General features: G+C 39.8%; 2 protein-coding genes across 3 annotated transcripts in view; both read right to left on the minus strand.

Moving 5' to 3' along the window:
• LOC310826186 (tigger transposable element-derived protein 1-like) overlaps positions 1-24,467 on the minus strand; it is a 1,677,490-nt gene that overhangs the window by 1,526,766 nt on the left and 126,257 nt on the right. The gene's annotated exons all lie outside the window — the stretch shown is intronic.
• Positions 1-24,467, minus strand: part of CACNA1C (calcium voltage-gated channel subunit alpha1 C) — a gene marked incomplete at its 5' end in the record, with an annotated part of 442,620 nt that overhangs the window by 390,077 nt on the left and 28,076 nt on the right. The window contains 2 exons of one of the 2 annotated variants that reach the window (XM_083699782.1): positions 331-435; positions 4,943-5,265. The exons of the other annotated variant lie outside the window; for it this stretch is intronic. Of the exons in view, the coding sequence (XP_083555908.1) occupies positions 331-435; positions 4,943-5,265 (428 nt within the window). The remainder of the gene's footprint in view (positions 1-330; positions 436-4,942; positions 5,266-24,467) is intronic. 2 annotated transcript variants of the gene reach the window in all.

Here is a 24,467-nt window from a genome sequence, read left to right on the forward strand (position 1 = left end):
CATCACGACATTGGCTACCATTGTTCTAGCAGAATGTTCAACATTTCACCAATCTGCAGTTCCCATGATTCTTTGGGGAAAGAGGTATGAAACTGATATCCTTATGCAGTGCTGATAATGCCCACGTTTTCCCGCCCTAGAAGTAATCCTGATAAAACAAGTGCCAGCCTAAAGCCATGTAATCCAAACATCTTGGCTGCCATCTGATGTGACCATGTGATTTTTTTCTCCGGACTTCCCAAAAGCCACTGTGCTGAGTTTCAAACAACCTACTTATAAGTAAGTAGTAAAAGGTGTAACAACAAATAATGGTGAAAGTAAAGGACTTACCAGATTGGAATTAGTAGCATTGGAATCATCTTCTGGAAAGGGGATATAGATAGCTAAGGCCACACAATTGGCAAAAATAGTCAGTAAAATAATAATTTCAAATGGTCTGAGGAATGGAGTTAAGGAAGGTTGATTTTTTAAAATATATACATATATACATGCATACACTATATTGGAAGAGGGGGAAGGATTTCAAAGAATTCTGTTTAATGAAGACATTCCTAATCCCTTGTATTTTGAAAAGAAACATATGCCTTTTAAAGTGCTTTTCAACCCTCCCAGCCAAGTTTCTTCCTAATATGTCAAAAGCACGGTAGGCCAGTCGCGTGCCAGAGTAAACATAGATTTCTTAAAAGTTTTTTTTCTTTATTTAGATTTAATTTCAAGTTTATTTTACCCTCTCGGGCTGTGCTGTTATTTGACAGACAGCCCACCAAATTCTCTCTCTTTCTTATTGCATTTGCAATACAGCTGCAAACTGCCTATTATTGCTGTCATTTAAGAAAATATCTCCCAAATCTTAATACACAATGGTTCAGCATTTTTCAACCCTCTTTTGCCAACTTTTGAAAAGAAATTTAAGAGAGCAGTATTCAAAGAAGCACAAGGGGTTTAAAAGTTATGTAAGAGTTTATTTTTAACATTATTTTTAACATTCAGCGTCTCTTCATTCTAATCTCTGAGGGGGTGTGTGTGTGTGTGTGTGTAACACAAGGTTGTTAAAGGGCATTATTAAAATAAGTTGTGGCTTATTTTGCATACTTTCATACCAGAAATATGCCAAACAGTGGTGTCTATTTGAAAATGCATGTATTTGTTCAGAATACATTTCACCACTTAACTGTTCTCAAAGTGAATTCCCCATCATCAGTTTTTTACCTTAATTGGGTTGGGCAGAAAATGACTGAAACCTCATTTATTATTGGTTCCCCCTTATATCAATATCAGTACACCCACACTCTTGCTGAGCTGATGGACAGCACAGAGGTCCAATAGGACTGTACTCTCATTTCCTCCTAAGTTGTTCCCTGTGATTATTCTATTGGGCAAATAAAGGAACCACATGAAGACACCCAATTTGCAAAAATTTTTCCTAAGAATGCTATGTGTCAGTAGAAGGTAAGGTTTTTGCAGGGCAAAACCTGCACCCACCGCACCCCCCTTCATCCACCCCTGCGAGGGGAATTAGTGTCATTACATATGGAGGCTTTCCATGTGTAGCTGACCCCACGTTGTTGTGTTTTTAGGCCATCGTTTACCTATATGGATTAAGCCTTAGAAAGGGACTCTATTGGTCAGCCAAGGCAATTGTTGCCTTGCTGCCCACAAAGAATAATAAACAAAAAATAGACCCCTCCTTGCATATGATTATGCAAGTTTTAATTTGTGCTGGATAGTTCATGATCAGACTGAAATATTGAAAAGTAGGTCATTCTTAACTATAGAGAAAGCAATTAGCAACTGGTTACAGATGCACATTTTGTCCTCGTTGTTTCTGACAGCTAATGCCCTGTTTACAATTTTATGTTGACCTGTATAAGCTATTGTAAAGACACAAGAGTTCATAATCTCTTTTAATTTCGCATATGCACAACTTTTAAAGTTTTGTAGGTTTCCTTTTAGTACAAATTATGGAAGGTAAGAGAGTGAATGGTCAGAGGTAGGAGAATTTGTTATGCACAGCTGAAATGTTTCATTATGACCTGGCTTGAAAACCATTAATTAAGATATATTAAGCTCTATTTAATGGAGCTTTTTAGTGCAGTTTCACATTAGTTTTATACCAAGGCTTGGTATATAGGGCAATAACAGCTGGAGAGAGCTGTTGTCCCTCATTGTCCTGCTTGCGGGCTTCCCAAAAGCACCTGGTTGGCTAATGTGGGAACCTCATGGGCCTTTTGTTCTGATCCAGCAGGGCTTTTCTTGCATTCACATCCTCTTGGGTGTGCAACAGAAACAGGCTGAAACTGTATTTTCAGTATGCGAAATGATTATAGCAACATGTTTTCCCCTCTCCTCTCTTCTTTCAGTAGAAAATGTATTAGTCTGCAGAAGAGTCCCAGTTTTGTGCATTAAATGTTATCCTTTCCCCCAAAAAAGGTGCACCTTAGCACAAACTATGTTGCTTACCAATGTTTTGAATTATCAAGACACATTAAGAACATTAGAATAGCCCTGTTTGAACATAAAACTAAACCACTGGTTATTAACTATGGTTATAGACTGCTCATTAACCAAGGTTTGTAGTTCGTTTCTAAACCTTAGCTAATATTAACTATTACTTAACTTTATGTGCAAGCCCAGACCTTATCCTTAATTATGGTTAAAGAGCTGCCACAGGCCAAAAGCTACAGAGCTGCAAGTGAAGAACAGCAATTCCTGGCTTGTGTTTCCTTTAACAGGGGGAGGACAAGAATGTAACAAGCCAAGGTTCACATTATGGTCTGCCAGACACACTAGCTTCCATTATCGTGTGTTAACTATGGTTAGCATTAACTATGGTTAATGTTAATCATAGCTTAGTATTATTTACAAACTAGGCCAATATGTTGTTACATAAATTACAGTAGGGTGGAGTTGGTGGACTCACCAAAGAGATGCTATTTTTCAGCAACAAGTCCATAGTGGCCATAAGTATGTGCTCTGCTCAGGAACCTGGTATTTGAGGTGAGTCATTGAGAGGATTTCAACTGTTTATTTGTTATGTGTTTTCAGTAAGACCATTAACTCTCAAGAGATTACTACATTGCTCAGTCATTTTCAGCCTCCTACTTTGCAACACATCAATCTGTTCAACCAGCTCTGATTTCATACTTTATATCAGGCCTCCCCTTGTGGGCTCTGCCTAAAGATGTATGGTTGGCAAGGTGCCAAGCAAGTAACCAATATAGGTTTGCCGCCACCATCCCACTACCCATCCCAAATTAGCCTTCCGTCATGGTTTTGAGTGTCTATGTTGGGAAGGATAACAAATAAAACTGCTTGAGAGGATTAAAAAACTATCACCTGAAAAACAGGGGGGGAAATGAGTTGATGGAGAATATCTGTGAACCCTTTCTTGACCCATTTTTATCTCCACCCAAAATCCTGAAAGCAAAAGTTGTTTGCACAGCATCTAATAAGATTATGGTACTTTGATAATATTTTTATTAAGATTATGGTACTTTGGTTTTTTAAAATCCATTTTTCTGTTTGCTCCTCCAAGTTTCATTGTGAACAGTCTGTGCACCAGAGATTTAATCTCAGGCCCAAATTAGATAGAACAATGCCAGAATCTGTGTGTTTAAGCCCAGCTTTGTGTGCCAGCTTTGGCATTTTATTCCTGACTTGTTATGTCCAAAGTGGATAACATCCTGGCTTATTATCTGATATCAAACTAGAGTTTTCCAGTTTGCATGTAATGAAAATGTCTGTCTTAACACAAGCCACAAATGAAGTGCCAATGCCAGCATGCAAGAGAAGGGAGGGAGGAGAGAAGGGGGGGGCACTTTCTCCAACATGCATTCCAAGATTCATAGACCAAGCATTTTTTTAAAAAAACCACAACCACCAAATACTTAGCATCAATGCCATCAGGTCCTGCTACCAGATCAGCTGTAATAGTAGCCAGATTGGCACTTAACAATAATCCTTTTGTTGCAGTTGCAAGATGGTGTTTTAGTGTAATAATCTTAAATACTTCTACTTGTAATGGACCCCGCTCCCAAGTGAATGTACTTCAGACTGCAACCTACACCTTCCTATTACTATCAGCCTATTCCACATGGACTTTGCCAAATAAAAGTTGCACAAGTGAACAATATAGGTCAAGGTAAAACCATGGCTACATCAGAAAATCTGGATTAAGGGGGGGGGGTCCAAGTGGATTTTAAAGGCTTGGGTTCTTGAATACTTGGTCATTTGAAATTGGGTTTATTTTTCAGGTCTAGAGCCAATATTTAATTGTTGAACGATTATAGACAATGGCTCTATTGGTATCCATCAATGTAATTTACACAGCAGCCAAAAACCATCCATTTTGTGCATAGGATGGCCCATGAATGCTCCTGCATTCTGCAGCAATTTCATGTTGCCACAAGTAGGAGTCCTTATGCTTTAAGAGTCTAGACCTAGGTCCCGATGCATCTCCCCCCACCAAAACCCCACCAATTTGGGCCCTGGCAAAAAACTAAGTGGGCACACCACTGGGGTTTAAACCCCTCTGTCCATACCCCTGGTGGGGGGTGTAAATTGGCCATTCCTTCCTCATCAAAATGGTCGTTTGATGAGGATGGAGGAGGTGATTCACCCCTTACTCAGTTTATCTGCAGAAATAAGCTGAAGAGGAAGGGCTTGTGTGCCGTTAGTGTGCGTGTGTGTTCGTGTGTGCATACACAAATGTTTAGGTGAGATGGTCACAGTCACTTTGGGTCATACCCACCACCAGCATGCAACCCCCAGAAGATTGACCAAGGTCATAAAAGATCTACCCCCACTGATCTAGATGGAGACCAACCATATGTTGTTGCTCATGTAGTTCCTCCTAGTGCTCCCTTCAACCTAATGCACATGCTTGGTCACATGTGTAAATCACATTTGCATACTGACTTATATCACTCCATCAAAAAGGATATTTCCATTCAACAATACTGATGCATGCCCTCCGGATGGGATTTTTCAGTGTTAGACACAGCAGTGCCCGGGGAGGACGTGTAGCTGTGGTGGTACCCTGTTTTTTCTGTTTCCCATACTGCTGCCGTTTCCTCTGTGTGGAGCTGGCGGTGGATATTGTTGCATTGCCGGCTGCACCCATCAATTTGGCCTGCCTGGCAGCATCGATAGCAGCCTGCCAGGAAAGGGCTGCACCTGGAGTAGCGATATGCTCAGGTGCAAGCCCTGCAGCTGCATTGGCATTCATGTTGGCATGAGCTGGACGGGGACTCGCATAGTTGGAACCTAGGAGAAAGAGGAGCAAAGATTAAGTATATACGAATAGAACAGAGTTTGCAACAGCAACAAAAAATACAGCAACAAAAAATCTGATAAACACAATAGAATGGTTTGTGTATGCACATATAATAGCCAGTTACCAACATCCAGTCACACCCTAGTAGTGCAACCAAGAAACATAACTTATGCCCTCCAATGCTGAAAATAGTGACATGCTTGAAATAAGTTTACTGGAGATCACCACTTGAACTTTTTGCACTTATGTATTGTTGAAGGCTCTATTATTTCATATGCTGCATTCAATTACTCTGCTATATTCTGTATTCCACTCATTTATAAGTCACAACAGGGTTAGTATTTTTTATTAAAACTATGTGGAAAAAAGAAAGGGGTGGACTATGTCAAGCACGGTATCCTTGAAAAGGTCTGCAACACCTGGCAAGATTTCCTAGCCCTCTTTAGTGACAAGAAGCAAAATATATGGATGACTAGCACACAATTTTGCCTGGTAATTAAGCTTCCCTTCCATTTTTACTCCTTCTCCTCCTCATTTCTTATTTTGGCTTTTATTTTGGCTCATGTTGTTACTGTTTTGCTTGTAATTAGATGGGAGGAGGCACATGGGAGATTAGGTGGAAGGAGGGACATAAAGACTGGGGTTCCAGCCCTACTGATTACACCTACATCTTTAATCCGTAAAATTGTGGCCATTTTTAATCCAGATCATTATTTTCCTGAGTTTGTACTGTCACACTTCACCATAGTATTAGGCCATGGTGATGGGGAGGCACTGCGACTGGGATTGCCATTCAAAATCTAACTGAACAGCTGAACGCGTGAAATGGCAGACCATGCACTGCATTCTGCCTTAGTGCTCATGTGCATGTGCTCTAGAGACAAAAATGCATCCAGCACCATCCCTCCAATGTTTAAGTTCTAGAGATCCAGGGGAGGAAGCTGAACCCTGAAAAATGACAGCTGCAAAAAGCTACAGTAGCAAGATATTAACAAGGTATCACCACACCCCCAAAAAGCAAAAAAATGAACAAAATAGGAATAGTAGTTTAGAGGTAACAAAAACGGGCTGTGATCAATGAATGAAAATTGGCAATGAACAGGGTAGTTTTGTGTCATTGCAATGTGGGGAATCTCATACATCAGAGCAAGTTACTTGTCATAATGATGGCCCTGAGTGAACGCTTTTAAAACGCTTGTATGGGGGGGGGGAGAGAACCACTGCACTTGGGACTATGCAGCTATGGGGCTAAACCAACCCACTCCTGACATTGGGTGGCCTGTGGCCCCTGGGGGCCTTCTGTAGGCCTTCCACACATACCCTGATTGTCATTGTAGTATTTTGCTAGTACACTTAATAAAAGCCCTTTGCCGCCAAGAGAGCTTGTGTTACAAGGCAAATGACATATGCAAATAAATAAATTTGCTTCAGTTTAGCCTTTCATTTGACAGTTAAACACCACGTCCTTCACCCCTTGCATGTAAACTGCCTATCAACTTTGCATACTCTTAAATTGTTATAATCTCCAGCCACTTGACACTGTTCTTTCTACCTGCTCATTTGGACCTACTTAGGAAATATGAAAGTTCACAAAGGTGAGCATAGATATTGGTCCTCCAAAAGCTAAACCTATTTTAGCACTTGATCAATTTGAAAAACACTATAAACAAAGATAGAGTGGCAGAGAAAATCTGATCTGACGTGTTCAGTGAAAAAGTGGAGGTGAGAAGATGAGAGGTTTTATTCCTCAATCCTGCCTCCCCACACCCCAGCGATACAACCATTACAGGTATCAAAAGCCAAAAATTTAGCTAAAAACAAAATAAATATTTTTTAAAATGGGAAGACGGGGGGGAGGAGATTATAAAAACTAGCTCAATAGGAAATATATGTTAAAAGCAAGCTAAATGAATAAAAATTTGGGAGCTTATTTAAAGGGGGTTTTTTATACCATGCTGTGCTTGACCCATGGAATTTCCATATTAGTTGTACTGCAATGATGCAAACAGAAGGCCCACCCAATAGTAGAAAAGTGTGGAGAAAGGTGTGTGAGGAGATGCTGCCACAAAGATAATGATGATTTAATTTATATATCAATATGCCAAAATAGGCTTCTATATGATCCACAGCTGAGTGAGTGAATAAATATTGGTTGCTGCTCACTTCTGTATGCCCACATTTGTTCATGACTCTTTTCCTCCAAGCCTGTTGGCCATTACATTCTTTGTCCATTTGGTTGTTATCCTAGTACAAGCACTGGGTGTTAACTCAATATAAACATTCATTCTTGGATAGCTTTATCCATTAAGAATGTTTCCATTTGAAACCCTATTAAAAATGAAAGACCATGCTGTGACATGTTAATTTGGAGCCAAAGATATCAGTGTAGCCAGTGCATTCAGATATTTTACTATGTCCTATAATAAAGTCCAACAGAATAACAAAAACCACATGCACTCCATTTTAAATATTCAGGCAGAACTAGACTACCAGTAGCCATTGTGGTATACTCCATATGTTGCCTGACTACAGCTCCCATCATCCCTGACCACTGACCATCTGGCTAGAGCTGAAAGGAGTTGGGTTTCAACAACATCTGGAAGGTACCACATTGGCTGCCCCTATTCCTAGACAAAGGCAGACTCTGTATTATTTTTCTAGCTCATCAGGGTAGTAGTAGTAGCTATCCATAGCAAATCCTTGAGCAAAGTTTTTATGTGTAATAAAGTTCACCATAGCATTAGTCCAGCAAAGAGGAAGTTCGTATTGAATGCATTTAAAGCTACCACTGCTATTTGGATGCAATGGTTTAGACTTACAATGGTAGGAAGAAGATTACTTATGGAGAAATACTTTAATACGGAATGACATTCATGTGTCAAATAGTAGCATCTTAGCACCAACATTTGATAATCATGTCCAACAATTATTTTGATGGTTATATCCTATAACTGTATAGAATTACTAAAGGAAACTATGGATATCATTTCCATTTGAACACTTGGCCTTTTTAATAAGTTATATAATGGGACTAGTAACTGAAGATACTGAACTGGTAACACACATATTAAAACTAGGAAAAATATAAATTGCATCAATATGGAAAATGCCAGATGTTCAAACAAAAATGGAATAAAGAAAATAAAGAAGAAATTAAAAGCATAAAGAAAGTATAGAATGTGACATGGCTAATGAAAATGGCATTGATACTGTCTAGAAACAATTGGAAGATAAACAATAACTTTGTAAATAACTTGGAATAATGTCTATTTTTTAGATTCAATATAGTGTTAACCAATGTTCTATAATATTCTTTGTGCATCCTCACATTATTTTGTTCTTGTTAAGTAAATTGTGATTTTTTTTTGTTTTAATAGTAAGTATCAGAAGTGTACGTTTCAGCCATGGCATTGAACTTGTGGAATGTACCTTCTGAGGAAGACACACCTGGCTCTTCTCACACTTGTTTCAGGCTAGAATAATTTTAAGCCTGTCTTACTTTTACTGATATCTGTGTGGGAGGTTTCAGGGTGGGTAAAAATGTAAAGTAAGAGTTAAAAACAAAAACTATCTCTGATGGGCAAAACCCTGTGCAACATTACATGCATACAGGTTCTATTGCTTTCATTGGGAATTTTCTGTGTTTAACTGCTACCCAATTTGCAGCCAGTTATTAGAATGTTTCTCAAATCAGTTGAAATTTACTGTATATGTTTTTATATAATGCAAAGCAGGCATCAATGCCATAGCAAAATTGAATGCTCCTCTGCAAAGAGGATTAAGGTAAACCACCCAACAAAAACGAACAAACCTACCCCTCAATCCACAAATGCTATGGGTAGTTTTAGACATGTGTTGTTCAAGGTCAGAAGCCAAGCACCACACACATGCATAGCTATGACTAATACATCACTGAAAACGTGTATGATTATTCAGTTAACAAATATCCAATTACATGAAATTATTTAAAAATCCAACACAAAACTACAACTTGCTAAGCTTATATGATTCTTCAGATTAAGCAAATCAAAACTGGTGATTTATCAAATGGTTGGAAAGAAATCCTTATCATTGTGCAAATACGATTTGTAGATCATACATTTACATCCATTTATTAATTTACAGAATGTAGTTTGTAATTAGATTTCAAAGTGCTTTAGAAAACAACATCTTAATTACAGAGGTAAGAATGGGTGTGTGTGAATAATTGGGTTTTTCATCAGGCAAAGCAATGCCTCCTCACAAACAAATTTAATGCAAGATGTATGAAGAAGGCACCCTGCCAATCTCTCACAACAGGGATGTTTGGATTCTGCAAGTTACACATAAAATGCATGTTTGAAGTTAGGTAGCATAGTAAGAAAGGGCTCCTCTGAATTCCCTTGCATGACTTGTTAGAGCCAACTCATTTCAGTCCCAGCAAGTACCATCTCCATCCCTACAGACCTGCCCAGGGTTAAGATCCGCAGAGAGTTTAGGGCTTTACACACCAATGTGAGCAGCTTGTATTAGGCCCCAAAATTAACAGCAGACTTTTTTTTGTTCTGGTGTATGCAATGCTTTTTTCTGTTTTGCAGCTGTGCAATATGTGTTCACATTGTATTGTAATGGCCATTGGCTACAAACAACAAAATTGTTTGATAATCACAATCCCAAATCATGAAGGAGGGAGCATTTACAGCAAACTTCGCTGTCCAGGTGTTTCCCCTCACCTTCATGCAGGGTTGCCATATGTCCAGCAACAACTTTGATCCCCCCCCCCAAATCTTTTGTGTGTCTGAACCTTATGCACGAGAAGGGAAGAATAATGTGAGTGGGAGTGGAAATTAGTATTGTGAAGGGTATATGTATGTTTCTTGTGTGTACCTGGTATTTCTGTTGTTTTTAATTTAAAAAAACCTTGTGTTTCTTGTGCATCTGTGTTTTTTTTAATTGAAATTTTGTGTGTGTGTATCATGGTCAATTAAAATTTCACATTCAAACAAAGATAAACACATACCGGTAGGTCCAGTGCTAGCCCTAGTTAGACTTTGTAATCAATAAAAAGGCCACATAAAGTTCACACTGACTTTACAAGACTAGAGAAAATGGAAGGATATTCTAGAGGTCGTACAGCATCACCTCAGCTGTGTTAGCAAACACTTTTCACAGCAGGGAATAGAGCATGTACTTGAAAAGAACAATTTTCAAATTACAAGGCCTACCTAGTTATACCAATCAGCCACTAGCTGAGAAAACAACTCGCCAACAGCCCTACTTTAGAATTCCTCTGTCACATGTCCTGAAAATTCTATTAGAGATGTTTTCTTTATCTGTGACCAGCCTGTGGCCCCTGTTGTGGTATATTGGCAATAATTATATTAAGAAGCTAGATTGCCCTATAGCTGTGTAGATATGAAACAGCTGAAATTATTCCTTCACAGCACATAAGAAATTTATTCCATTTGTCAGAGCACTGGCTGTCCTTGAGAGACTGCAGCTCCTTTCACCTCAGAAAAGGTGTTGTGTATTTTGAAAAGGCAGGATACAGTAGAAGGAAGTTCCCATATAGGAGGCAGAGGAGCTGGGTCATCCCTCATAGAAAAATGAACTTGCAGGTTTGCACAGATTGTGCCCTGATTTTCAAAAGGATTACTACCCAAACACAGTGAAGTCATTTTATGCAGAGAGATTAATTGCAGCCCTGTGAGTCAATATACAACGGGAAAGAGACCAAATCCAGGAAAACAACTTGAGAGGAGATTAATATGTATTGAAGGAAAATGAACAGAGTGTCTAGTTCTTCTTAGATGACTGTTGCTTTCATATTGTTCATCCAAAACTAGAAGTAAATCAAAGAGCACAGTATCTAATTGGGAGTAGAGGAGTGTGATCTAGGTGTACTCAGATAGCTCAGACTAAATCCATTGTAAAGAAATCCCTTCAGTGAAGCACTTTTCACAGGTGCTCACAAATTACTGGCTGGGCTTGCATTTAAAACTCATATAACCGCTGTTCTAAAACAACTGCATTGGCTGCCAGCGACTTAGGTCTCAAAAAACTACCTTCCTTCCCTTCAAACCCTCCCAGGTATTAAGAACAACAGAGGGGCCCATCTTGGCAGTTCCACCTTCCTCATAAGTTCAAGTTGAACTGTTTTTAATTCTGAATTTTAATTTGTTGAAACCCACCCTGGGACCTGTTAGTGAAGGGTGAGCAGAAGAGGAGGAGGAGGAGGAGGAGGAGGAGGAGGAGGAAGAGGAAGATGTTTGGACAACTCATTTGCTGCACTATAAAACTAACCAGATCATCTGTAAAGACAATTAGATCATTTTCTGGTTTGGGAGTGCAACTACAAGGATTCTGCAAAATTAAGAAACCGGTGCAGCCATAATTACTGTGTCCCTAACATGCTGGGCCAGGACTTGGTTGTCATACAAATAAACAGCTACAGCATTCTACATTTTTTTAAAGTGTTCTGCAATTTTGAAAATTTGTCTCTCCCTTATTACTACTTATTAGTTGCATTGAACCGGGGCCTTTTATTTTCTAGACACTGCGCTTTCCAAGGGGATTGCAAACGTATCACTGTCTATCTAGACAAAATTGCCCTGGCAAGTACTTCCAACATGGGGGAATAGCACTATTTCCCTGCACAATCCACTAAATTTAGTTTCTGTCAACAATGATTCTCAAGTCTCTTTTTCTCTAGCGATGTTACAGCACATCCACCATGGTCACATACTGACAGTGCTATAACGTCACTGGAATCTATGTCCCTATTAACTACTGCTGCACCATTTTTAATGTATCTCTATTGCCTATGGCACAGAAAGGTCCATTATAAGTGCCTCCTGACTAGTCATCCTGAAATGAAACCTCCCTGTTTTTGCTTCTCCTACTTTTGTCCAAAGTTTGAGTGCGGTACATTTCTCTAGCAATTTGGGAGGTGGAGATCCCTTCCATACAGTATTATCCCCAGGCTGCAAAGCTCCTCTTTATTATGTGGGGATATGGACATCCCCTTGCTGTGGCTTGAATAAGGAAAATACATGCAAATGAGAGCAATACCCTCCCGGGAAAAGGCTCCAATCATTGCATGCTTGAAACTTAAGAATGCCACTTCCATTGGGCTTCTTTGTTTCTACTATAATAACATGCACCATAATGGAGTCCTCTGGCTTGAATTAATTTCAAATGATCACTCTCTAATGGCAGATTTATATGAGCAAATATTGCAGATATTGATTACTGATAAGGACCTGTCTCTTTTATGAGACTCCAAGTCTGCAGACATTAACCATACTAAATAACTATAGGCAGTAACAAATGACTTGATCTCCAGGCAGTTTATAGAAACAGCTTCAATTAGAAACAATAGCACTCAACGAAAGCTGGAAGAAAGCTAGCCAATTCCAAAAGCAGAGTTATTTCCAAAGGTTGTAGAGAACTACAGGTAGTGCTAGAAACCCAAGAGTTGATAATGGCTATTTGAATGGCCAAGTGTTTGAGATTTTTATCTATCCAAATTGGGGTCCTTTCATTTTCAAGGCATGAAAGTTAATTTCAAGATTTAACGGTATCATCAAAATCCTAAACAAAGATTCCAAATACAGATTTGTAAAGCATCCTTAATGCAGCCTGTTAAACGAGACTGGAATGTGAGTCAAATACATGCAATGACCAATTTAGCTCATCCAAATGACATGCAATTGCACACATGTGCAAGGCGCTGGTCCCAGAAGTAGTCCCCAAACGTCATAAAGACATCATGACAAGGAGCAGGGCAGGGGGTCCAGAATGGGCAGGGGTCCAGAACGGAACCCCCATGCAAAACCAGTATTGCCTGTATTGAAGCGCCAAATTTTATTTGTTTGTTTATTTATTTATCAAAATTTATACACCTCTTAGTTGTAAAAAAACACCCCTCAAAGCAGTTTACAAAAGGATAAAACAATAAAAATCCATTTTAAAATTGCCTCCATACTTTAAAACATACAAAAGTCAAAATACTAAAACAGATTAAAATTATCTCAACTATCTAAGCATCTAGGTAGGCTTGTCTACATCAAAATGTTCTTAGCAGGTGCCAGAAAGATTACAGGCACCTGCTTAATATCAATAGGTAGGGAGTTCCAATGGTTGCTGCCACACTAAATGTCCTTCTTACAAATGCGGAAACTACTACCTGTAGTAGTGCCAATTCCACCATGGCACATGTGGGGTAAGGCAATCTCATAGGTAAACTGGTCCCAGGTTGTTAACAGCTTTCTATACAAATAGTAATACCTTGAACTTGGCCCAGTAGCAGATCTGCAACCAGTGCAGATCCCTGAACACAAGTGGTATGTGCTGGCAAGGCGCCACACTTGTCAGCAATCATGTTGCAGCATTTGCACTAACTGTAGCTTCCAGATCAAGCATGAGGGAAGCCCTACACAAAGTGCATTGTAGTAATCCAGTCTTGGAGTAACCAGCATATGAAATACCATGGCAAGGCTTTTCAGGGATGGTCATAGCTGCTGAACCAGTTGCAGTTAGTAAAAGATACTTCTAGCCAGTGAGGCTACTTGATCCTCCCTTGACAGAGCTGGTTCAAGAAACACCCCCAAACTGTGAACCTGCTTTTTCAGGAGAATGCAGCTCCATCCAAGGTAGGCCACTGACCAACTTCTCAGACCCACAGTGCTTCTATCTTGCTGGGATTCAAGCTCAGATTGTTTTTCCTCATACATTTCACTATCGTGTCCAAGTAATGACCTAGGGGCTACACAGCCTCTCCTGATTCAGATGTTGTAGAGAAATAGAGATGAATGTCATCAGCATACTTTGCTCTGAAACTCCTAATGACCGCTCCCAATGGCTTCATGTCGGTATTAATTAGCAATGGAGATAAAATAATCCCCTGTGGCACCCCATTACGTAGCCACCAGTGGGCCACAAGGCACTCTCCCAATGCTACTCTCTGGACTTGGTGCTGAAGGTAGGATTTGGAACCACAGTTCCTCCAATTTCCATTCCCTGGAGCAGTCCAGGAGGATACTATTGTTGATGGTATCAAAGGCCGACTAGAGATCAAGAACAGAAGAAAGGTTGCGTTCCCTCTGTCCCAATGTCTGCAAAGTTCATCCATCAGAGTGACCAAAGCCAGATTGGAATGGATCTAAATCATTTGTGTCCTCCAAAAATGTCTGCTCCTGCGCCATCACAGCTCTCTATACAAGCTTCCCCCAAAGGTGAGAATATGCAACTGCAACAAGTGCAGAGTCAAGAGCACTTTGAAGCTGAGCAACTTTATGCACAGAGTGCATAGCCAGTTGATCAGAGAAGGAAAGCAGGCCTTTGAGTGCTCCAGAGGTTCCCACCAGCACCACACACACTGAGTCAGTAACCTCCAAACCATCCAAAATAACTCTGTTGGTCAGCTATTAGAGGACACAATGAAAGCTGCAAAATGAGCCTTCTTCACAGCACACACTACCACATGGTAGGCATGATTATGTGTTCTTACCAGTGTTTGGTCAGCTTCTTAGTGAACCTTGTACTTGTCAGAGTACCAAGGAGCTGCTCGGGCTCCAAAATGCCAGAGAAGATGCTCAGCAGCAATAATGTCAACCACCTGTTTCATCTCACCATTCCATAGCGAGATGAGGGCTTCAACAGGATCATGAGCTTTTTCCACTGGAAAATCCCCCAGAGCTTCAGTAACACATCAGGTTCCATCAGTCTCTGAAGGCTTCACTTCTGTATCTTGACTGGGGCACCTCTGTCCCTATGTAACCTGCAAGCGGCAACCCAGTGACCCAAATATTGTCAACTGGCTGCTATGATTCCATGATTCTATTATTTAAAGTTGTTTGACCATAGCAAAATATTCCAAAGCAGAATGGCCTACTTCTTAATTGCATTATGGTGTCATCTGAGGTTCTTTGCTCCTTAGCCATGCAAGGGTCTGGACACATATGCATGGAAACACAACACACATGTTGAAATGTAAAAGCAGAGGTCCCCCACAACAAAATGTAACACTGACTACATTTTAAAATGAACTTTTGTCTTTGGGTAGACAAAAGGCATGTGTCCTATTTGCTTAAATTCATTTTAAACAACATTTGTGATTGTTTGGTCTGTCTCCCAAGTTCCAAATAAAAGCCAAGAACAGTTCATTCTTTCAAACATCAATGGCATATGTTTATATCTGCATAACATTTTTCAGTTATAAATAACGGGTGGTATCCAACATTAGTCATAATCAAAGTAAACCCATTGAAATTAATGAACATAACTAACATATGTACATTAATTTCAGTAGGTTTACTCTGGGTAGAATTTGGTTGGATACAACCCAACAGTTTTATTTGTTGACAAATTAATGGACATTATCAAAAGGGTAATATAGACATTATCCATATAACATTATAACTTTATGCATTATAACTGAGCATTATCAGAAGGGTAATATGAGGAATACCATGTGTGCACTGAGACTGTCTATGGGTTTCTCCCCACTGCAGCCCTTTGTTGCACCCTCCCCTGCAAAAAAACAAAACCAAAACTTGTGAGAATTGACTCACCAGTAGGTGTCAGGAACTTTTGGTTCTCCAGATGTTGCTGAGTTACAACTCTGGTTGGACCCAGCAAGCATGGCCAATGACAAGAGGTGGTGGGAGCTGTAGTTCAGCAACATCTGGAGAACCAAAGATTTACCACACATGGTTCAGAGCAAGAATCAAAAGCATCAGGAGGGGATGCAGCTAGAAATAAATATCATTCAACCTCCTTCACCTATATATGTGGGAAAGCACGCACCCAAGGGCAAGGGATGCTGGCCATAACTTAATAAAAACAGTTAAATTACTTGATTTAATTAGGTAAGAAAGTAAGGTAAAGGACCCCTGGACAGTTAAGTGCAGTCAAATTCGACTATGGGATGAAGTGTTCATCTTCGCTTTCAAGCTGAGGGAGCTGGTGTTTGTCTGCAGACAGCTTTTCTGGGTCATGTGGGCAGCATGACTAAACCACTTTTGGTGCAACAGAACACTGTGACGGAAGCCAGAGCACACGGAAACGTCGTTTATTTTAATTATTTGATTTAATTATTCAAATTGGATTCATTAGACAGATTTATCTAGAATGGAAGTAATGTGAATGTGGCCCGAAGAACTTGACGCAGGGGAGATGGGAGTACCTAGCAGATTGGATGACCAGATTTTCCCCTCCCCCAGCCCATGTGACATGGAGGATGGAGCAAGCTTGTTTTCTCCTGCTCCAGAAGCTATTTGAAGATGGCTATCATATCTCATTTCGGTCTCCTCTTTTCCAGGCTAAACATACCCAATTGCATCAACCATTCCTCACTAGGTTTGCTTTCCAGACCCTTGGTCATTTTGGTCGCCCTCCTCTGCACATGTTACAGCTTGTCAATATCATTCTTAAATTGTAGCGCCCAGAACTAGACACAGTATTCCAGATGTGGTCTGACCAAAGTGGAATAATGTGGTGCTATTACTTCCCTTGATCAGGACACTATACTTCTGTTGACGCAGCCTAGAATAGCATTAGCTAGGAGCAAACCAATGGTTTCAAATTACACGAATGGGCATTCCAACGAAACATCAGGGTGAACTTTCCGACAGTAAAAGCTGTTTGACAGTGCAACAGACTCAAGATGGTGGACTCTCCTTCATTGGAGGTTTTTTAACAATGAAGAAGATGGATGGCCATCTGTCACAGATGCTTTAGTTGAGATTCCTGCATTGCAGATGTTTGGACTAGATGACTCACAAGGTCCCTTCTAACTGTACAATCCTATGACTCTATAAAGTACATTGATTTAAGCTATTTTCTTGAGGTAAATTGATAGGCTGAGTCTAAGGCTCAGTGTTACAGCTAATAAAAATTCTTAAAGAGTATAGAAAGTTACTGTGTTGTTGCAGCCTGGTGGCCAGTGCAGAATTATAGTTCTGAGATTCCAGTTGGCTTAAACTCAAGAGCTGGCCTTCAGCTTAACTGTATCATGAATCCAGATGTTAAATGGTAGTCTCTCTGGGAAAAAGATTTATTTTTGTTTCGGTAACATTGTAGAACTTGCAGTATATTTTTAAATATAACATACCGGCAGAGCTTTAACAGTTAAAACTAAATGTCAGAAAATGTAAAAGTTCAGCTGCTTCTTACAATAGAATTAAGCCACACAGCAGAAACTCCTTACCATAGTATATATTTTACAGCCAAGTCATCCAAAATCCTGCATACACTGGCTATAAAATCTTTACAATAGCTTTTTTTTTACAAATAATTAATGTAGCATAAGCTACATTAATTATATTAAATCCAGTATCACAGCAGTTAAAAAACTACATTCAACCATTGCAAACTAATACTACCATGAGGACTGTAATTTTTATATTTCCTGACTTTATTTCATTATTTTCAACATAAATGTTCTCTGGTGCCTCGGCAATTTGCATCCAGTTAACTTTTAAAGAGAGAGAATATAAAACAGCTGTAGTACTGTAGAATACATAACCAAGTTACAGAACTTTTTCTGAAAAATGTAACACCACAATCCTATTCCTGTTACTTAGAACAAAATCCCATTGTGATCAATGAAGCTTGCGCTCAGGTAAGTATGCATTGAACTGCAACCTTTTGTTACAAGCTTTCATGGACCACAGCCCACTTCATCAGATGCATGGCGTATGAACTGAAAATCCCACGCCATCCAGGCACTTGATGAAGGGGTCCAATAAAGCTGATGCCACAATAAAATTTGTTAGTCTTCAAGATGTCAGAAGACACTTTGTTGGTTTTGGTGACAAAACAAACATACTCCTCTGTAAACCTTTGTTATATATCTTAAAAATATAAAACCAAAACATGTCTGCCACATCTTCCCTTGATTATTGTCTTTTAACCTTACCTCAGTAGAAACAATCAGCTTCTGAGAGCTACCCAGTTTACAATTTCATTTGTGCTTTTTTCACTAATCAATCAACTAGAGCGGGGGATGGGGGGACAGAGCTCACTCATGGCCTGCAAAATGAATATTGGGCCTACAATATCAACTCTTCCTAAAATCTGAAGATTTTGTGACATCAGTTGGTTTGTACCAAAACGAACTGCAGCCTAAAGCAGAGTATTATAGTATAGACACTCTTTAAGAATGACAACAGACATTTCTGACAGAAAATGAGGGGAAGTCATATGCATTATAAATTTAAATTATTCATCTAAGTTAACTACTCTAACAAAGGAATCTTGGGAAATATATTTCTCTGGAAGGACTAGGAACTCTCAGCATCTACACAAATTACAACGGAGTCTAGCTGACTACATTTCACATTGTTATATATATGAAAAGATGAGAATTCTGTGAAGAGAAAACTCTTGAAGAAAGAATAACTGAATCCACTGGATGAAAGTAGCAAGATTACCTCAAAGATCATCAGGGCCTAACAAACGTATACTTTCTATCTCAGAGGACTCTGATGAAAATGAAAATTAATTAGAAACACAGTAAAATTAGTTGCCTGCTTTGACAAGTAACATACAGTCTATACTAAACAACATTGTCTGATACGTTGTTGGCAAATGTTATTATGTAATTATCTATTTAGAGTTTAGAGTTCCTCTTGTAATTCTAAATGAATATGCAGTTGGTTCCTTTAAAGGATTACTTCTGTATATTTGTAATTTGTTTTAAGCCACTTTGATTATTGTCATTGCAACAGAAGAACAGGATATAAATCTTTTAACTATATAATATCAAATGTCACATAATTGTGCAATTGCTAACAAATTTAATGTCTTACGCTGCCTCTAATTTGAGCCCTTGGAATGGCAGAATCCTGTCAGCTGAGGAAAGCAACAAGAGTGCCTCAGAAATCAATAGAACTAATGACTATGATTTAAAAATATTTGTTATAGCCTTAGATGATTTGTTTATATATCAGTTTTTCCACCAATAGATTTGTCTTCAAGGTGGTTCATCTATTCTCCTCAGATTTCTTTACCAAGGAAATCCAAACTCAGCAACAACAGCACAAATTTGCATGAGGAAAGAACTGCCAACTAACATTTACTGTTTGGAACTTAACACTCAACCCACATATCATTTTCACCTGGACAATACAGGAACTGAAAATCTATGTTCGGAGTAACGTTTGACTCAAATCCTCAAAATCCAGGAATGGCTGGGGAACATAGAAGATGGGTTTGAGCAATATTTTCCTTTCTCTATCCAGACCCCTTCTCTATGGCTTGGCTGACTCATGCTTTTCTGATTGGCTCCACCAGAAAGCATGAAGGAGGAGAGAGGTAGATGGGAAAGAAAGAAGCAGTCCTTGCTTCAGGGCTGGCTGCCAAGTTAAAAACATTTAAAGAACCCTGCTAGTCCACCTAGTGAGTCCAGGATCTTGTTTGCAATGGCAGCCAACCTGATGCCTCTGGGAAGTTTATAAGAAGAGCATGAAAGCAAACACCAGCACCTGTTTTCTTTCCCTGGTATTTGGTATTCACTGCCTTTAGACTTGGAGGATACATTAAGTGATCTTAGCTAATAGGCACTGGAAGACCACTACCTCTGTAAATGTATATAAAACCCATCAAAACTGGCTACATGTTAATGTGCTAATTGTGTAAAAAACAAAAAACAAAAAAACACACCAATTGTTGCTTCTGAAGGGTTGCTTTTCAGGAAAGATTCAATGCAAGTTGGGGGATTATGTACTTAGCAACGTTATCCCATTTACTTTTCCGCTACAACTCCACAGAGTTTCATTTCCTGATGTCCAGAAAGCCTGGATTCAAATGTTGCAACCTTAATTAAACTCACCTGTAATATCTAGAGCAAATGCAGAACTTAATTGAGAAGATCAATAATAAAATATGTCATTTTATTTTATCATAAATATATGTGCATGTTGCATTTATTTGTATTGTTTATCCATTTCTCCTTAGTCCATCCTCTCTCCAGAACGTATCAAGCTGTCAAAGACAGAAAAACTCACTCCTTTAGGGAGGTTTCAGGAGTGGGCAATAGTGCAACCACAACTGGAGGGTTACATAAGGGCACAATCCACAGGGAAGGTCTCTTTTGTGAATCCCATTGAAACAAATGTGGGTTGTGCAACAGCACTATCGTGGATTATGGGCAGATAGATAGATATTAAGAAACTGAAAACATGCACAATAGCCTTTCAATGATGGAAAAATGAACACACGGAACAGCAAATAATCAGCACACAGTACAGACCATGTAATTCCCAGTAACAATAAAAGATGCACTTTCTTTATGGATTTTCTTCTAATCCTGAAAAAGCAACAGTGTCATGTTTTCTGTCAGTATTTAATTATTTAGCTTAGGAAGCAGAAAAACACAGAGATTAACATCACCAAAAACGTTGCTGCACCCCTGATTTCTTACACACAGCATGATTAGCCAATGTTGCATTCATTGCCTCTCCCATAATAGATTTCTTTTTCTAAAAAAGATCTGCTCGTACAAACAAAACCAGCAACCAGTCAGGCAGTGTCACAGTGGGAAGAAGAAGCTATAACAGACCCGAGATTTCTTCCCTGTCTATTTCAGATTCGATGGCTCTGGAAGGCAGCATTTCAGTTTAAACACAAACACACACACACACATACAGCATTTTCCTGAATTACCACAGCATCTATACTTTAATTATTCAGTGAACAGGGTCCTGATACCCTGCTAGCAGTAAAGGCAAATGATCTTCTCACTTACCGGCTAATTTAGCTTTCTGCAGCTCAAGCTGCAACATCGCAGGTGCTGTGATCCCCCTCCTCACTGGCTTTGATAGGCAGATTAGTGGCCAATCACTATCCAGGATTTCCCCTCACTCACCCTTCCCTCTGTTATCACTATTCTTTTTATATGGACCTTTCCAGACTGTAATTAACCTGTTAGCCCGCTCTACCCAACTCAAAACACAGGTAACATCTTGTCTGAGAGAGTTCTCTCAGTGGGGGGAAAGCCGGGGCTTCCTCAACAGACCCACTTGAGGCAAAGAAGCAAGTTCAAAGAGGGGGCTTTGGTGAGCAACAAGCATGCTGAATCAATGTGCCCGACACCTTTAATCTGCATAGAAACTGCCATCCTTGTGTTTATAGCTATAGGGAACAAATTGAGTAAGCGTCGAGCAAAAATAGCAGTGATAGCCGTAGATGACCATGCTAGTACTTTTTGCCCATTTGTCAATCTTATTTCTTCTCAAAGGGAAAGCTGTCTGGAAGCATATTAATAATGGCATGTTGGCTTCAGTAGAAAACACCTTTAGTAGGAAGGGAAAGGGTCGACTTCTGTGCCAACTGGGTACAGCAACTAGCCACACTGATTGAGCTAATCTCTCCACCTCACTGAAAATGTCCAAAAGAATTTGGAAGAAACTACTTAGCCCACACTCTTCTGAAGTACCCCCACAGGCTCCCAAAGTGCTCCTGGGCACAATTCAAGGCACTAGTTATGACCTACAAACAGTTTAGGTCCTGCATGCATACCTTCATAAATTCCTTACTTTATGAGGCTGTGAGATTCCTTCTTTCTTTTTAGAATGCCCTATTAAAATGCTCCATATGCGCTCCAAATTTACTCAGTTAAAGCACACTTCCACCTGGCTTATAGAGAGCTCTCTGAGGGTCTCTTCAAACAGGCCTCCCAGGATGTAGTCTCTATATATGGTGAGGCATGAGAGCTAATATCAGACTGTGCTATAATATAGAGAATATACTCTCTGAGTCAAGACATGTGTGTACAAATATAAGCCCTGTACATACAACCCATCCATCACAAAAAGTGGATTGGGTGGGTAGAATGTAAACATGTACAGAAGTGTGTAGATATACCTCAGCCTGCACATACTGTTCTATATGTGGCTGTGGGGTGAGCCTCAGGTTCCCTGTGAACATAGTCTATACACATGTGAACTGGTCTGTGGTAAAAAAAAAGTCTTTCTTAGTCTGAACCACTGGGGTTTAAAAAAAGGATAGGCCACTTCTAAACTTCCCCCTAAATGTAGGGTGAAAATTTGTAAGGTGGAGCAGAAAGTAAAACACGGGGGGCTCAGAAACTGTTCTACATATGCAAAACTCACCTCAGAGCTTTCTGGATTAAACTCTTGATTTTGGAATGTCCATCATCTTCACCCCCACAAAATATGGGAGAGTCATCTTCTGGATTTCATTTTAAAAAATATTTGTATTTGAAACTGGTAGAGATGAGGGCAGACTCTAGACGTGTGTGTAATAGCTTTTAAAGAAAGTCACAGCAGCAGGTGTGTTGTATGTGCACATTTTTTTGCTGAGGCACTGCATGTCAAAAAATATTTTGTCACCTTCAAACAGTTTTCTTTACAAATGTTTAGACCTCAGAATTTCCACAGATCTTAGGAGCTTTTATAAACTACAGGAAACTTGGACAGCTTAAACTCTTGTTGATGGACCGAGTATAATTCAAAGGATTTATAGACACAAGGGTGAGTCTAGAACAGATCCTTAAAATGTTGAACAATAGGAAGCTAAAAGTGTTATATCTGGTATTTTGGACTCAACCACCGCTCCTTATATTATAGTGTGCTGTTTGTATTTTGGGCTGTCAACTGATTAAAGGTTTTTCACCTGGCCCATTATTTGGCTTTTAGCAAGTTCATGTAAACGCAATTCCATACTCAGCAGGGATATTCCATTTTCTGGTCCCTGGTAAATCACTGTCCCTATTTTGCCATTTGAAATGCCTTATTAAAATGAAGGCAGCATTTTTCCTGTGCAGGAATAATGACATTATCTGCTGGAACACCAGGGTAATTGACAGACTTTCTTTCCTCTGGCAAGTGAACCCGATGATAAAGCTTTCAAGTTTGTTTGTTATAGATTAGCAAAGGAGACATCAGAGAACAAAGAAAATAATCAAGTCAAGGGCTAGATGCTTCTTTCCTTTTCTTTGTTCAGGTTCTTACTTCATCCTAAGAGGTTACATGGTAATGCTTCTCTGCAATGTTGTTTGCATTTCTAAAAGCTAAAGATTGCAGTAATGCTTTCGACAAACTCCCCCATGATATTCTTGCGGACAAGCTGGGCTAGACAATCCTACCAATCTATTTTATTCTTACAACAACCCTGTGAAGTAGTTTAGGCTCAGAGATAATAACTGGCCCACTGTCAATAATAATAATAATAATAATAATAATAATAATAATAATAATAATAATAATTTTATTTATACCCTGCCCTCCCCAGCCAGGGCTGGGCTCAGGGCGGCTAACACCAAATATAAATTACAATAAAACGTAATAAAAAAAACAAAAACAGTTAATTAAAATATGGCTTAAAATACAGCTTAAAATGCAGCCTCATTTTAGTAGCAGCCCATAAATCAAGACCATAAAGGGAGGAAACATCAGATATTCACCTGAGCCAGCTATCCGTGCTGCTCAGCAAAAAAGCCAAGGGAAAATTTATATGCCAAACAGAGCGTTCCACCAAGTTGGGGCCAGTGCTGAAAAGACCCTGGCCCTAGTTGAGACCAATCTAACCTCCTTGAGGCTTGGGACCTCCAAAATGTTGTTATTTATGGACCTTAAGGTCCTCCATGGGGCATACCAGGAAAGGCAGTCCCGTAGGTACGAGGGCCCTAGGCCGCATAGTGCTTTAAAGGTGAAAACCAGCACCTTAAACCTGACCCTGTACTCCACCAGGAGCCAGTGCAGCTGGTAAAGCACTGGATGAATGTGATTCCACAGCAAGGACCCTGTAAGGAGCCTCGCAGCGGCATTCTGCACCCGCTGGAGTTTCTGGGGCAGCTTCAAGGGCAGCCCCGCATAGAGCGAGTTACAATAATTAAGACTGAAGGTGACCGTCGCATGGATCACCGTGGCCAGCTCAGGGTGAGAAAGGTAAGGGACCAACTGCTTAATACAGCAGAGATGGGAAAATGCCACCTTTGCTGTGGCTGCAACCTGTGCCTCCATAGAAAGGGAGGCGTCAAAGGTTATACCCAAACTCTTGACAGAAGGCGCTGGCACTAATTGAGATCCCGCAAGAGATGGGAGTTGGCCCCTCAACCCCATGTCGTCCCAACCACAGCACCTCTGTCTTCGAATGATTTAACTTCAACTGGCTCCCATGCAGCCATCTAGCCACAGCTTCCAAGCATCTGGTCAGTGTGCTCGGGGCTGAGTCAGGGCGGCCGTCC

This window comes from Podarcis gaigeae, assembly GCF_964106915.1.
Source record: "Podarcis gaigeae genome assembly, chromosome: 10".
Classification (NCBI taxonomy): domain Eukaryota; kingdom Metazoa; phylum Chordata; class Lepidosauria; order Squamata; family Lacertidae; genus Podarcis; species Podarcis gaigeae.